The 14110-nt window shown below is 43.1% G+C and overlaps 2 protein-coding genes across 7 annotated transcripts in view; one reads left to right on the top strand and one right to left on the bottom strand.

The window, feature by feature from the left end:
- Positions 1–12059, top strand: part of ZFYVE9 (zinc finger FYVE-type containing 9) — a 62558-nt gene extending 50499 nt beyond the window's left edge. For all 5 annotated transcript variants that reach the window (XM_074832033.1, XM_074832034.1, XM_074832035.1 and 2 more), the window contains 7 exons: positions 233–337; positions 3056–3206; positions 4683–4763; positions 6089–6251; positions 7408–7513; positions 8497–8673; positions 9528–12059. In XM_074832033.1, coding sequence (XP_074688134.1) covers positions 233–337; positions 3056–3206; positions 4683–4763; positions 6089–6251; positions 7408–7513; positions 8497–8673; positions 9528–9689 — 945 coding nt within the window. In that variant the 3' untranslated portion in view covers positions 9690–12059. The remainder of the gene's footprint in view (positions 1–232; positions 338–3055; positions 3207–4682; positions 4764–6088; positions 6252–7407; positions 7514–8496; positions 8674–9527) is intronic.
- The window catches only part of CC2D1B (coiled-coil and C2 domain containing 1B), a 35537-nt gene continuing 33419 nt past the window's right edge, over positions 11993–14110 (bottom strand). For both annotated transcript variants that reach the window (XM_074832037.1, XM_074832036.1), the window contains exon 25: positions 11993–13172. The gene's annotated coding sequence lies outside the window, so the exon portion shown is untranslated. The remainder of the gene's footprint in view (positions 13173–14110) is intronic.

Raw genomic sequence — 14110 nt, 5'->3', positions numbered from 1 at the left:
TTTTGATGTAAGAAAATCGGTGAAATGACTAACAGTCATGATGATGTTTTTTCATTTGTGTATTTTGATTACAAAGGTTACAAGCTGTGATGTCTCCATCCCTTCCTGCCTTTCAGTCAGTGATTACAATTATTTTAATGGGCTAACTAGTAGTCACTAGGATAGTCATGAAAGCTACAATGTTAATGATGGTCATCATGCCTAACTTTTAAAAACTTGTTTTAATTACCAGGACTTCAGAAATTACCAGTACACACTGCCTGTGGTCCAAGGTTTAGTGGTTGATATGGAAGTCAGAAAAACCAGCATCAAAATTCCTAGCAACAGATACAATGAGGTAATGCTTATAAGAAATACATTTGTGTACAGTTTCTTTGTGGTTGGAGGACCTGGAATCTAAAGGAATTTTATTTTATTCACTACCACTAGGGAAAACTGCCTCAAAAGCAAATGATAAATGCATGATGAACACATCTTTTGAAAGTGAGTGAGGGTGGCTCCACAAGAAGAATGCAATTAAATTCAGGATTAATTAAACTCTCAAACTCCTTTTCTTCAGGTTTTATAACTGTTTACATAGAAAATGTAATACTGGTTTCATTTGAGCAAGAAAGTCGACAAAATTTACACCTGAGGTAAACTAGGAGGAAAAAGTGTATTAGCTCTTCTCGTCTATGTTGTGTGTGCATACTCAAAGCATTTATTAGTATTTGTTGGATTGCTGTTTATGTAAAATTTCTCTCAACATTTAAATTTTATACTTTATACTGAGAAAGTCAGTGTCTTTAGGATTTAGAGCTGTTGAGAAAGCTGTGTGAGAATGTATTTGAACAATAATGAAAGAGAGCAGGGGAGAAGGCAATTGATTTCATGTTCTGTCTGAAGAGGAGGGGTAGTTTGATATTTTGAAACCAATCAGCAGCTGGGGTGAGAGCAAAGCTCCTGGGGAAAATGGTATTTGTAAAAGTTCTTGTAATATCAGAGCAGAATACAGCTTTATCTCAAGAGAGAATTTCCTTGCAAGAAGCATTTGATTAAAACAACAGCGAGAATAAAGAAATAAATTGAAAAAAAGGAAAAAGCGTTCTTATGTGAGAGTTGAAAAAGATGAAACTGATGAAGCAAGAAGATAAAGGGTCTGTTAAAAAGTGTATTAATTCTTGATGCAGTTGTAAGAAAATGGAAAAGGTCAGTGAAGTTTGCATGAATTGAATACGGATTGGCACATAGGATGCAGTTTAGTAAGTGTTAGCTGGGCCTGGTGTTGGCAGGTGTGTTAGCTTTGGATTTGTGTCGGACACGGCACTAAGCTGGACTGTGAGGAAATTCCTGTGTTGTGCAGCTTAGCAAAATGTCTGCATCGTGCTTGGGTTCTCTTTCCAGTGTGAGGCAAAGATTCAGCTTTTTTAAATGAAGGAAGTGTTACTTATTTAACATTATTGCTTACAATCCAGTTGAAAGGTTGAATTACTAGAAAATTTTTCATCTGAGTTTAGTTTGAATTAAGATGAATTAAACCAGAAGACCTTTACTTTTTTTCCCCCATGTAAGGCACTATTTAATTAGAAAAGAGTGTCACTCAAACTGTCTAGAAAGTGAAAAACTAATTTTAAATCTCATGCATGGATTAAACGTGGAGAATTCAGATGGTAATTAACAAATTAAACATTAACATATAGTTTTTTCATTAAATACATATTTTTATTTCAAAAATTATTTAAATTTGCTACAGCTTACAGTGATACTTAGTTGCCTGTTTAGTCCCTCAGCAAAGGTGACTGTCATTTTTTTAATCAGTTGCCTTGTTACAAAGCACAGTTGCCATGTCTAGTTGTTTCTTGTTATGCTAAAGGCAACTACTGGGCTCCATAAAGATGGCTGCTCTTGAGCTAAAATCTCGTTTCTGGAGCATGGCATGATAAACTAGATAATGAAATACGCTGCTGTCTGATGCAAAATCTTAATTAAGTTTCCTCCCCAAACATTACACCTGTGCACATTTGTCATTAGTGAGCATCAGCTAATGTTCCTGACGCTATAATTAAGGTTTTACGTTAGACTGAGAGAGACAAATGTGTTGTGTGTAGCGTGCATGCTTATCAGCTACAGGAAGCAGAGGATGGGAGTATGAGTGCTGTTAAGAGATGTCAAATAATTCAGCATGTTCCTTCTCATCAGGGTTTTCACTGGGGAGTATGTGTGTAATTTAATTTGCCTTTTTTTCTTTTAAGCAAACATATAATTTTTGGTTTTGAAACAAATTCCAGAGATAGATGACTCCCTCTGTTTTCTTTTGGATCAAAAATCTCATAGTCTGAGCTTCCATGAAGAGGAAGAGAGGAGAAAAGGAAAGAAGTTATATAATTTACAAGAATGTTTTGTCAAGACGTGTAACTGGGTGTATGTTAGATGATAATCAGCAAAACTGAAGTGCAGATGTATCACAAATGTTTTCGGATGCTTTTTGGAGGCCTCCTTCACAGAGAATTAAAATTGTTTCTGGATGTCTGTGATTCAGATCTTTTAAAAAAGTCTTCAGATTGAGAACATTGATCCCAATTTCACCAGTTCATGCAGGTGAAGCACAGAGACACTAAAACTTTGGTGTCTGGTCATGGCAGAACTGGGATTAAATGCTACAAGTCTGAGTGCCAGTCTAGCACTGAACTGTGGAGGCAGCATTTATGATTTATGTCATAAGCAACTGTAATTGTGTAAACAAGTCAGATATTTCCTACCAATGTTTTTCTAATGTTTTTTCCTGTGAGTTTATTTTTTTAAAACATCTGGAAATAATAGCTTTTGCAACCTATATAGCTCAGCTATCCCTTACTCCATTTCTCCTAATTACATAAAAGGTGGCACTTTAAAGCACCTAGACCTGATCTGAACCCTCTTTTCAAAAGCAGTTTATGGCTCCGAGTGCTAAATTCTGACATGAGAATATGAGCACTGTTGAGAAGCTTGCTCTGTCCAATTAAACTGTTCCAAGAATCCCCTATTTATGGTAGTGCTTGACGAACAGCGTAGAAGTGGTAAACCTTTTTGTTTGCAGATGATGAAAGCCATGAACAAATCCAACGAGCATGTTCTAGCAGGGGGAGCGTGCTTCAATGAGAAGGCAGACTCGCATCTGGTGTGTGTTCAGAATGATGACGGGAATTACCAGACGCAGGCCATCAGCATCCATAATCAGCCGAGGAAGGGTGAGAACGGGGGTTCACGAGGAGGCCGTTCCGTCCCGGCGCTCTGTGTGACTTCTTTGCTGTTTGTGTTACCATTCCAGCATGTGGCTTTGTGAATCAGTCAGAACTGGGTTTGTCTGCATTTTGCTGAGTTTCTGTTAGACATTCAGAGCAAATAATTCTGGCTGCTGGTGCTACTGAATGGGCAGCTTTGTGAGTTAGACATGCAACACAAGGAGTAGTAACACGTTGCTCTATCTGCCCTTTGCCCCCTTGGTGTTTTATTCCCCTTGCAGAATCCATGATCTCAGATGTCAGGGAGCAGCACGCTGTGCAGTTTGCCTCCTGTGTACAGTCCACATCACGCTTCTCTAGGTCAATGTGCTGTTCAGAATTTGTCTGAGAGGTGTTCTAGCAACTTCATAGATCACACAGTCATAAAATAAAGCACATAACAGCTTGCTGCCTTGTAAATAGGGTAATACTGCTTGCACAATACTGCTCAGGCAGTGCTGCGGCGCTCCAGAGGTCGCAGTGCTGTAACCAGCTCAGGCAACATCTCTACATTAGTAATGAGAGCGGTCTTTGGCTTTATTGGAGACTGCAGGTGAGGTTGTGGTTGCCTGTGCTTGACCTAATCTATGTGAAAGGAGGAAGATTAGGTTTAGCGTCAGAGAAAGGTAAATAGAAATAACCAACAACAGCAGCATTTTACTAACGCATCTTCAAGAAACTCCTTGTGTTCACCTCGATGAGACCATCTAATTTCCAGGCTTTATTTTTGTTAGAGTAGGCTGAAAGGCTGCAGCAGCTGTGTGCTGACAATTTAAATGTTGTGGTTTTGGGGGCAGTTTCTGGCAAAGACATTTATACTATCTCCAAATGAGATCAAGCAAGAGAGAGGCCAACTTTTATGTTTTGCAAGTATCCCCAGTCACTCCAGTGAGTATACTGGCATGGGATGTCACTCAGGGCTGATTGCCTTACCTGACCTCTGTTCATTTTACGTATGGGACAAGAAGAGGGATTTCCAGCAGGAATTTCATGATGCTTAGTGGTAATTTAGGAGAATTTTACTTTAAATCAGGTGGCTTTGAGCTGTGGCCTTGCCTGTGGGTTGGTGTTACAGTGTGATCCATAAACAGCTCGCTCACAGTCTTTGCCAGCTGTGTGGGAACATTTAGAAGTTAATTATGTACTTGGTTACCCTAAATTAGTAGTCCTGAAACTTAGAGGTGTGTGTGGGGAGAGGGAGAGTGATGAAATATGAACATTTATTAAGGTTGACAAAAACTGCTGTCCAGTTTAGAAAATAACTGGGTGATTTGCCCTTCCATATGCAAGCCTGTGATGTGCATAAAAGTCACCATAATTCTAAGCAGCACTTGTCCTGATTTAGCTTAATCACCTCTCCGGATGACAGAGCTGTGATACCTGATTCTTGTATATTCTTGTTTTGATGAAGCCTCTCTAAATCATTCCTCGTTGTTGTTGCAGTGACTGGTGCCAGCTTCTTTGTGTTCAGTGGAGCTTTAAAATCCTCTTCAGGCTACCTTGCCAAATCCAGTATAGTAGAAGGTAAGAACTGAACTGATTGCTTCCCTCTTAACACAGCTCAGCTCTCTAGTTATTAGCGCTCTGCTGCTATGCCCTGGGCATTTGAATCATGCTGCTGCTTCAGCTTTATCCTACTTTTTAGCAAAAAAACCCCACCCTCTTTGCTTTAATGAGGAAGAACTTGTCCAGATGCTGTAGAACAGGGACACAAGAAAATGATGGTAAGATATGAAATACCTGGCTTGTGAGCCTGGGACCAGTGTACTGGTTTGGGTTGAGGAGTGAGGAAGTTGTGAGCCTAAGAAATATGGAATGTGTAATCCACCGACCAGGAGAGGAAGCCCTGCTAAACTTACTCTGTTCCCAAGTAGCTCTGCATTATGCAAGATTATGAATGTGCCTTGTTTTTGTGCTTGTATGTGGGCAGATGAGAACATGACAAGTCGAGATAGTTGAGCTGGTACCTCTTTGATTTGGTTTGTTCTTCTTTTGCCGTGTACACTGGATTGAAAGCCGTTACTGCTTGTTAGCTGAGCTACGGAACTTTGTAGTCTAACCTCACCGCAGATGTGACGGTGCAGACAGTCATGTTTTAAGTGTGCTCCTGCCAGTTTGTGAGCGAGGCACGCAGGAAAGCCGTGCGTGCAGTTAGCACAGCTCCACTGACGAGCAGGAACTCCTTCCACTGCGCCGGCTTGAGAGCTTGAAGCTGTATGAGAGTGCAGTCTGTGGGTGAGCGGTCACCCAGGGCTGACAGGCAGCCATCTCGCTGTAAGTCAGTGTATGTAGGGCATCATACCATTTTCTGTGTCTAAACTGGTTGTTTTGTGCAAGGCAGGGGTACGGGTAGATTCAGGCAAGGAGTCTGTTGGGGAAGTGTACCATTGCTAAGTCATTTCAGCAGCAATTTAGCCTGCTCCAGTCCAAATTCTGTCTTTTGCTGCTGTCAGGCAGGCACTGACTTCTCAAAAACTGTCAGCACTGGATTGCTGCTTCCAGTGCCAGCAGAGGGGATGGCTGAATGGAGGGGGGTCACATGGCGTTTCTGAGGGTTGCCTAGAGCAGGTGTCGTGTTTTGAGGCAAACTAATGTGGCTGTTGCTATAGAGGACTTTACCTGGTCGATGGACGTTATCCTTGTGTTTTCCCTAGTCAGCACTCCTCAGCGCTATGTTTTAGGAATCTGAGAGTTCAGGAATGGTGTTATGTAGCATTGCTGCCCGTGACTCTTAAAATAGATGTTTAACCTTTCTGTTGCAAAAGAGGAAGGATGTTTATTTCTTTTTTTTATATAGGCTCTGTTCAGTGTGGCTTATCTTGGCTTATGAGGATTTCTTGGTTCCCTAGATGGAGTAATGGTCCAGATAACTGCTGAGAACATGGACTCTTTGAGGCAGGCCTTGAGAGAGATGAAAGACTTCACCATCACTTGTGGCAAAGTAGATGCTGAAGATCCTCAGGAACACGTTCATATTCAGTGGGTAGAAGATGATAAAAATTTTAGTAAGGGGTAAGTAGAGGAGCAATCACTTGACATTGAATGATGACAGTTTGATTGTATTTGTTAAAAATTTTAATCGATCTTCTAAGGTGCATGAGTCTTTACCAATAGGAATGAGAAGTCTGTGCCTCTATTTTGAGTGATAAGATGCAATTAAATGTAATGAACGTGGAACTGAGATACCAGAGCTTTGGGGCATCAATTTAGAAAGCTGTCAATGCTATGGATTTCTTGCCATTGCTAATACCCAGTTATTGGAAACCACTAATTTGTCTCCAACACTCAGTGCTGAACCCTGCATATTGTGGTCACTTTGCTCTCTTGGTGCTTGGTTTGCATTAAGTAGTGCTGGAAATAAAATTGCTGAGCATCAACAGTGTATCTGGACTCTTGATAGTTAAGCCAAAAGAAAGGTGTATATGGCAGCTTAAGTATTTATGGCAGTAAAGTGCTGTTGTGATGGGTACAATGTTTAAGGACTCAGCATCTAGAAAGAAGGCTCACTCTGTAGTTTCAGGCTCTGGCTCAGTCTTAGGTTCTGTAATTAAATTCTGGGCTGTGTTTCAGGTATTGCTGGCCTACACTGAGGTTACAAATGAATAAAAATCAAATCTGTATGAAACGCCTCATGGCTGCGTTAGCACCTTATGAGCTCTCAGCTCTGGTGTGAAGCTTTGCTGAACACCTTCAGGAAGGTCCTTCCTGCATCTGGTTTGTGCGTATCGCCGGGGTGGGTGTCGGGGTAGGAGCTGCACGGGACGGCAGGGAGCGTGTTGCCTCTCCACCTGTCCCTCCTGCTCAGTCCCGCAGGAGCCCATTCCAGAAAGGCTGCTCACTATGAAGCTCCAGGCACAGCACCATCATCACAATTAGCAGTTGCATTCAAGAGCACTGGTTTTGGCACTCTGAGAAGAAGCCTTTGGGTTTCCTTCCGGGGCTAATTTTGGTCTGTGCCCCATTAAGCCGAGGTGGTAAGTTGCTGTGTAGTCGCAGTTCAAATAGCAGAATGCTCAATTATGAAAAAACCTGCAGCGAGGCAGTTGAAGGATTCAGGTGTAGCAGAGGAGCTGCTCTTTGATCCCACGTAGTTCTCTTTTGGCATGGTCTCTGCTCAACTCCTGTCTTCTGCTAAGTCGGAACTTACCCTTTTCCCTCCATTTCACAGTGTTGTAAGCCCTATTGATGGCAAATCAATGGAGTCTATAACAAGCGTGAAGATATTTCATGGCTCAGAGTACAAGGCAAACGGAAAGGTCATCCGGTGGACAGAGGTGAGTCAGTCAAGTTGAGCTGCACATAAACCAGCGCTTGGCATGTTGGGATTGCAGCTACCGCCTACTCTTCTTTCCACCTGCTCTCCCTACTCGCCAAAATTAAAGCAGCAAATTCTCCAGAACAAACCTGTACTGTCGTTCCTACCTGCAAGGAAAGATTCAGTACGGCGTCGTGCAGAATCAAATGTCCTGTCACTGATGGGCAGCTCAGGCTGCTGTCAGGCTACACCGCCCCCCCACCTTCTCACATATTGGGGGGGGGGGGGGGGGAGGAACTAGAAAAATACTTGTTTACTGTGTTACCCAAGGTTTCATCTCCATTTGTGTTAAAAACTACCTTTTTAAATGGAGACAAATCTTAATAATTATTTTAAAAAGATGTTATTTTGAGCCACCTTCTCTAAAATGTTGCAAGTTAAAAGGGAAATGCTGTGACATAAATCACTTGCAGAAACTGCTTGCATAGCTGATGCTACCTGGGGCTCTGCCAGCACACAAAGGTGAATGTTGAAATATTTCTTGAAGTGTTTCATGTAACCTGCCCAGGAGGAACCAAGTTACTCACGCTGCAGCTTGCCACCTCAGTATCCTTTTTTTCCCAGGTCAGCTGGGCTCAACAGAGACGAGTTCAGTAACAACAGTAGTACAAATCTTCAGGCTGGGATGGCTCCTACTATAAATGTGAATTTTCTGAAAGTAACATCTGTTTAAAAAGAGGTTTTTATTAAAAACTATGTGCACTACATAGTGAATTTCCATGATGAGGCTTTTGACCAAAACTGAAAGTTTTTGAGAACAGGACTATTTAAATCTTTCTTTTGAAGGCTTTTTAAATTTTCTTTCCCCCCCCCCTCCCCAAGGTGACTTGTCTTCAGGGTCTTTTGCTGGTCTTCCCTGAGCAGCTCTTTATTTGTAAAACGTTTAAACAGCATCTTATTTTCTAGAAAAGCCAAATGTCATGTCTTAACTCTTTCTTTCAGGTGTTTTTCCTGGAAAATGATGAGCAACATAATGGTCTGAGTGACCCAGCCGATCACAGCAGATTGACTGAAAACGTGGCAAAGGCTTTCTGTTTAGCCCTCTGTCCTCATCTTAAACTGTTGAAAGAAGATGGAATGACTAAGCTAGGTCTGCGTGTTACACTTGACTCAGATCAAGTAAGTCTTAAATAATTTGTTTCTGTTTAACCAGGGGGTTGTTCCCTTGTTCGTTCATTCGTTCCCCAAAATGGGAATGCCCCACTTCACCCATTCTTTTGGTTGATGAAGTACCAGTATCAGATGTTCTCTAGCAGTGCCGACTGTTGTTTGGCGCTTTGGGCCATCTGTTGGAGCTGGAAGGCTGGTGCTGAGCCTCAGCCACTGCCAGGCTCGGCCCCCCTGTGCCACCAGCAGCACCTGCCCTGTAGTCAGAGAGCTGTGAGCTGCAGCCCTGCCACGTGCGCCGGGGAGACCCTAAATTGGCCTTTTCACCCCCAGTTAAAGACAGGAGCGTATTAAATGTATTCTTGGGCCAGCATAAAACAGTGTTCACAAGCATGGCTGTTCTTAAAAGCTCACGCTGCGTGAGGCAGAGAAACAGATGGAAGGTCCCCTCGAGGGTGCTCTACAGCAGAAGCTCCAGGCAGAGAAGGGGCTGCGGGCAGGACAGCTGGCCTTGCCTCGGAGCGGACGTGTTCTTAGGATCAACTGGCTTTTACATACTGCATGACTTAATCTGATAATGCAGGGTGCGGTTCCTGCTGCTCTGAACGATCTGCTTTGACAAAGCAGTAGAAAAAAAGAGGCTACTTTTGTCTAGGCGGCCACTGGGAACATAGAGAAGAACAAAAACAAGTGGAAAAGCTGCCTGAGTGCCTGTTCCGTCCTGTTCAAGTGCCCGACTTCCCCGGGCAGAGGCCGCGGCACCTCACACAGCTCGTCCTCCTGCACAGCACCTCCCCTACTGCCCACTGAATCACAGCCCTGTGTCCTGCTCTCTGTAAAACCCACTCTTACTTTGTATTTTTTAGGTTGGTTATCAAGCTGGGAGTAATGGACAGCCCCTGCCCTCTCAATACATGAATGACCTGGACAGTGCCTTAGTTCCAGTGATTCATGGGGGGGCCTGTCAGTTGAGTGAGGGGCCAGTCATAATGGAGCTCATCTTTTATATTCTGGAAAACATCTCATAAGAGGACTTCATTTTCTGTTCAGACCTGTTCCAGCAGCAGTTGTATCTGACTCATTTGCACTTTAAAACTGGAAAATTAAGCTTTTGTTAACACTATTGGGGGAGGGGGGGGAGGAGGGAGGGACAGTTGTTCCATAATTCTAAATCTTCTATGCATTGTCAACAACCAGAGGATCAGGGCAGCTTCTATACTACAACATGGCTATGCTATCCTTGCAGCTAATACACTTCTGTTACTGTTTAGAAAAATGCTCATGTTTAAAGACTTACAGTCATGTACTCTAAATGCTCAAACGGGTGCAAAGATCACTGGGGCGTAAATAAAAAGTGAAACTCCAATCTTGTACTGTTTGTAGATGGACATGTAAGAAACAACAATCAAGACCTCCATTCTGACCTCATCATAATGCCGTTTGTGGTTATTCTGTAGACATTAAAAAGTAACGTTTACATTATTTTGACCAGATTATTGGTTGAAATACATTTGGAGTAGCCCTTGAGAGATACGGGAAGATTACCTAGCCATAACTACTACATTTGTATATGCGTCCAAGGGAGCAGAAGGGCAGGCATCTCTCTGAAGGCGGTATTATGTAGACTGCAGTTTTGTGTGTGTAATAGGCTAGTTTACTTTTCTCCTCTATCTACTATAAAAACCCATCACCTCGGCAGATTTCTATAATCTCCTAGAACAACTCTGCTATTCTGTACTTTGTTTACAAATCTGTATGAAGCAGAGGAACTGTTAGCCCTAAAGTGCAGTTATATCTCATTCCTCTTCCCCAGTAGGTCCTGCTTTAAAGAAAAGTAACACCCAGGGCAGCTTTAAGTCTCCTCCTTGCTGTATGCTGTAGTGTAACGCTAGTGTCATGTAATACCTGACAGCTCGCACTTCATATTAGCAGCACCATGTCAAAGCTTACCTGTGATAAAAGTATCGAGTGGCTGTTTTTGCATGTTCTGCTGAAAAAGGCTTTCTGGTCAGCTCTGAACACTGCACTTGGCCCAGTGCTCCTGGTCTCACCTGAGAGGGCGTTAGTAAGGAAAGCAGCCGCTCACATCTGCCACAGCAGCGTGAAGCTGGCGCTGAGAATCAGCCCGAGGAAACGTGCTTCCACTTTGTTACAGTCTCCCTGGAAAGCTGCTACCCAGCTGCCAGAGCTGCAGGCAGGGGCAGGGGGTTGGTGTGTTTAGCTGTGGCCATGCAAAGCAGCTCCTGGGAGGTGGCAGAAGTGGGGGGGGGGGAGGGGGCAAAGGTTTCTCCTCCCCAGAAAATTGAGAATACTGAAAATACAGAAAATTGATTTGGGAAGAGAGGGGCTGCTGGATGGTGAACACAGTATCTCAGGCTATCCTCCCTCCCCGCAGTCAGGTCTGGTGGACACAGTGGGGATTATTTTGGCTTTGCTGTAGGTGAGGAACAGGCGTCCTTTCAAATATAAAGGGAAGTGCAAGGCTGCTGTGAGACCGATGCCATATTTTTTAAACAAATACACAGCATTAGCTGGGCAAAGGAAAAGGTAACTGTACACGTAGCAATGTATTTTATGTAAAGACAGCACAGTCTCTGTACAGAGTGCATTTGTGAATAAATGGCTACTGCTTTTTAAAAAAAAAAAAAAAAGCAAAGTCTGACAAATCCAATATTGCAAATTCCAGCTGTCACCACCCAAGCCTTGGAGAAGGCAGGCCAGAGAACTGGGGTCCAGCTCCAGAAATAAAAGCTGGCCCATAAGAGGTAGCTCACTACTGCACTTACCGGGGTAAGTGAAACCTTACCTCTGGCTGAATGCGGCTTTACTTAATGTTTCACGCTGGGCAAACCTTAAGCTGTTACACACTCACTGGCCCTCCTACGTCTTTGTGCAGCGGAGCAGGACTAAGGTTACTTTCAGACCCCCTCTGCAGGCTGTTTTTGCACCCCTTGGGACACAGCGCAGCACTACCCGGTGTAGGCACGATGCAGTATCTGGAAGAGCGTCCCATAAACCAAGTAATAATCCTCCTTCTAGAGCCTGCACTCCAGCTTTGCCACAGCAGCAGCTTTCCAGTTACTTTAGTTGCATTGTTATGCTTAATGATGCAGTAAAAGAGGTGAAAAATCTTTTATCTTCTCTTCCTTTGCCCCAAAAGTCTTTTAGGTTCGGATTATGTTTGTGCAAAACACTATCAACTGGTGACTGACATGTTTGCTTCAACCATAGCCTTTTAAATGACCTTAATTACCATGTTGTTAAGAAATGAGTACTTGTTTTAGAAAAAAATTGTACTTTTAAAATTCAGTTAGTTAACACTGCAAAAAACTGCATATTATATTTTTATTTTCAACATGTAGTTTTGTATATTAAATTTATTGAAATTAAAAACTAAACACTGTATTGTCTTCATCTGCTCAGGAAGACAGAGGCAGCGCTGCCTTACTTGTCTGGACTTTCCTGTCTACACCCTTGCCCTCCCGAAGCAGCTGGTGCAGGAGCCTCCAACTCCCCCGTGCCAGCACATCCTCTCCTTTGAGATCAGTCGTTTCCCTTAGCTCACAGAGATTTAAAAACACAAACATATTTGGTACCATTTTTCGTACGCTGCTGATCAAAAGCATTCCTGAAAACAGTCCTCATCCCGTTTTCTACATGACAAAGAGTGGCTGTTTTCCCCATCACCTGGAAGAACTGTAAAAGCCTATTTTTGTAAAAATACAAGGAACATTTGGGAAGCAGCAGACTCTAGCATACATTTTTTTTTCCTCCTTTTTTAAATTTAAGGAAAAAAAAAGAAAAAGGATGAAGGCACAGTACCCGGGCTGCACTGAACAAGCAGTGCAGCAAGCATGGCAGACAGCTGGTAGCCAGAACAAAAATGCAGATCTGTAAACACCTGCTGCTAAGTCTTGCATTCTTTTCTTCCGAAAGGCAACATCCCACTAAACTTTGCTGCAGTGGCCTGCGTAGAGGAGGGACACACCGCTGCTAGATTGCTGCCTAAGTTCTCTCTCCTCTGTTTTACTTAAAAAAAAAAAAAAAAAAAAAAGCCCACCCCAAACAGGCCTTGATAAGAGCGAACAGAAAAAGCAGTAGCAGACTGTTCACTGTACCACGCTGGCTGCGCACACACTTGAAGAAATGAATTCTAGTAAAGGTCTTACCTGTGACTTGACTGAAAAGTTTTTGCAGTGCCTCAGGGAATTTTTAAGGGGCTAAACTTTTCACACACCGCTATGCATAGTTAATGTAACATTCATCCTGGTGCTACATTAGTAGTCCCACATTAAGGCAATTCTGTCTATTTTGTGTAGACTAGTAACAATCCCCTGCAGCAGCAAGTTTCCAGAGCCTTACATCTGCCTTAGAGTTATTAATAAGCACTATGGCTGTTATCAAAATAGACATTAGGTTCAGTAGTGCATTCATTTAACATCTTTGGTGCTTGCAGCTAGCAGCAGCTTTCTACATACGTTCATCCCACATCTTTCAGCATTCCAATGGAGCTGGGGAAAAACAAACAGACAACAACAAAATTACCTGATGCAGCACTTAACACATGTTCACAATTCAAGGTCACATTATATGTAAAATACTGACATAAATTTTCTGGATGGTCAACTAGAAAAATCAATGGAGCAAAATTATTAAGCTCTAGTGATTGAAAACACTCAGGTGTCCAGTCACAGCCCAAGGCCCAAGTCAGATACAGCCATCGGATGTGTCCCTCACAGCCCAACTGCGAAGCTCACGGGCAGCGTACTGACCTCCTGGGCTGCGAGGAAAACTCACTGTTAGACAAATAGTCCCTTTGCTGCTACAAATTCAGACCCTGTACTGAAACAAGCCCTCTCAAGCTGTAAAATCTAACACAATTTGGAAGCAAAGGTGTGGCAAACAAGTGATGTCACTGTGAAGCTGATGAGCATCAGCTTAACTGCCAGTTATAAATGCAAAGCAAACCACTGTGCTAAGGAAGAGGGAGCACAGAGACCTGGGGAGCTCAAGCGAAGGAAGAGGGATTACTTGTTAGAAACTTTGTACTTATATATCATCTGTTTTCCATGAGGAAAGGTGAAGTTTGTTCTGTGCCATGTCCTGGGCCAAGAGGAGGCTCTACATGCCACCCCAGGATGGGAAACACCTGCTCAGAAGGGATCAACACAGTCACAGCCCGGCCAGCAATGCCCTGTGGTGCAGGCAATCTGCACCGAGCCAGCAGGGAAGTGACTGTCCCTGGCAAGTTGGTGTCTGCTCTGAGGTTTTATGAGCAGAAGCTGTGGGAGAAGCAAGGACCTAAGTTCCAGGGTATCAGTGATTGTGTCCAGCTAATGGGAATTTCTTTCAAACATCAGACGCATACATAAAAGTAGGCTGAACTGGAGATTCTACGGGCAGAGGGACTTCTGGTACTTGTCTTTCAGTAACTTTATGTAGAAAAACA

This window comes from Strix aluco, chromosome 8, assembly GCF_031877795.1.
Source record: "Strix aluco isolate bStrAlu1 chromosome 8, bStrAlu1.hap1, whole genome shotgun sequence".
Taxonomy (NCBI): Eukaryota; Metazoa; Chordata; class Aves; order Strigiformes; family Strigidae; genus Strix; species Strix aluco.
The sequence above is the reverse complement of the archived record's forward strand: the minus strand, read 5'-3'. Positions and strand labels throughout refer to the sequence as shown.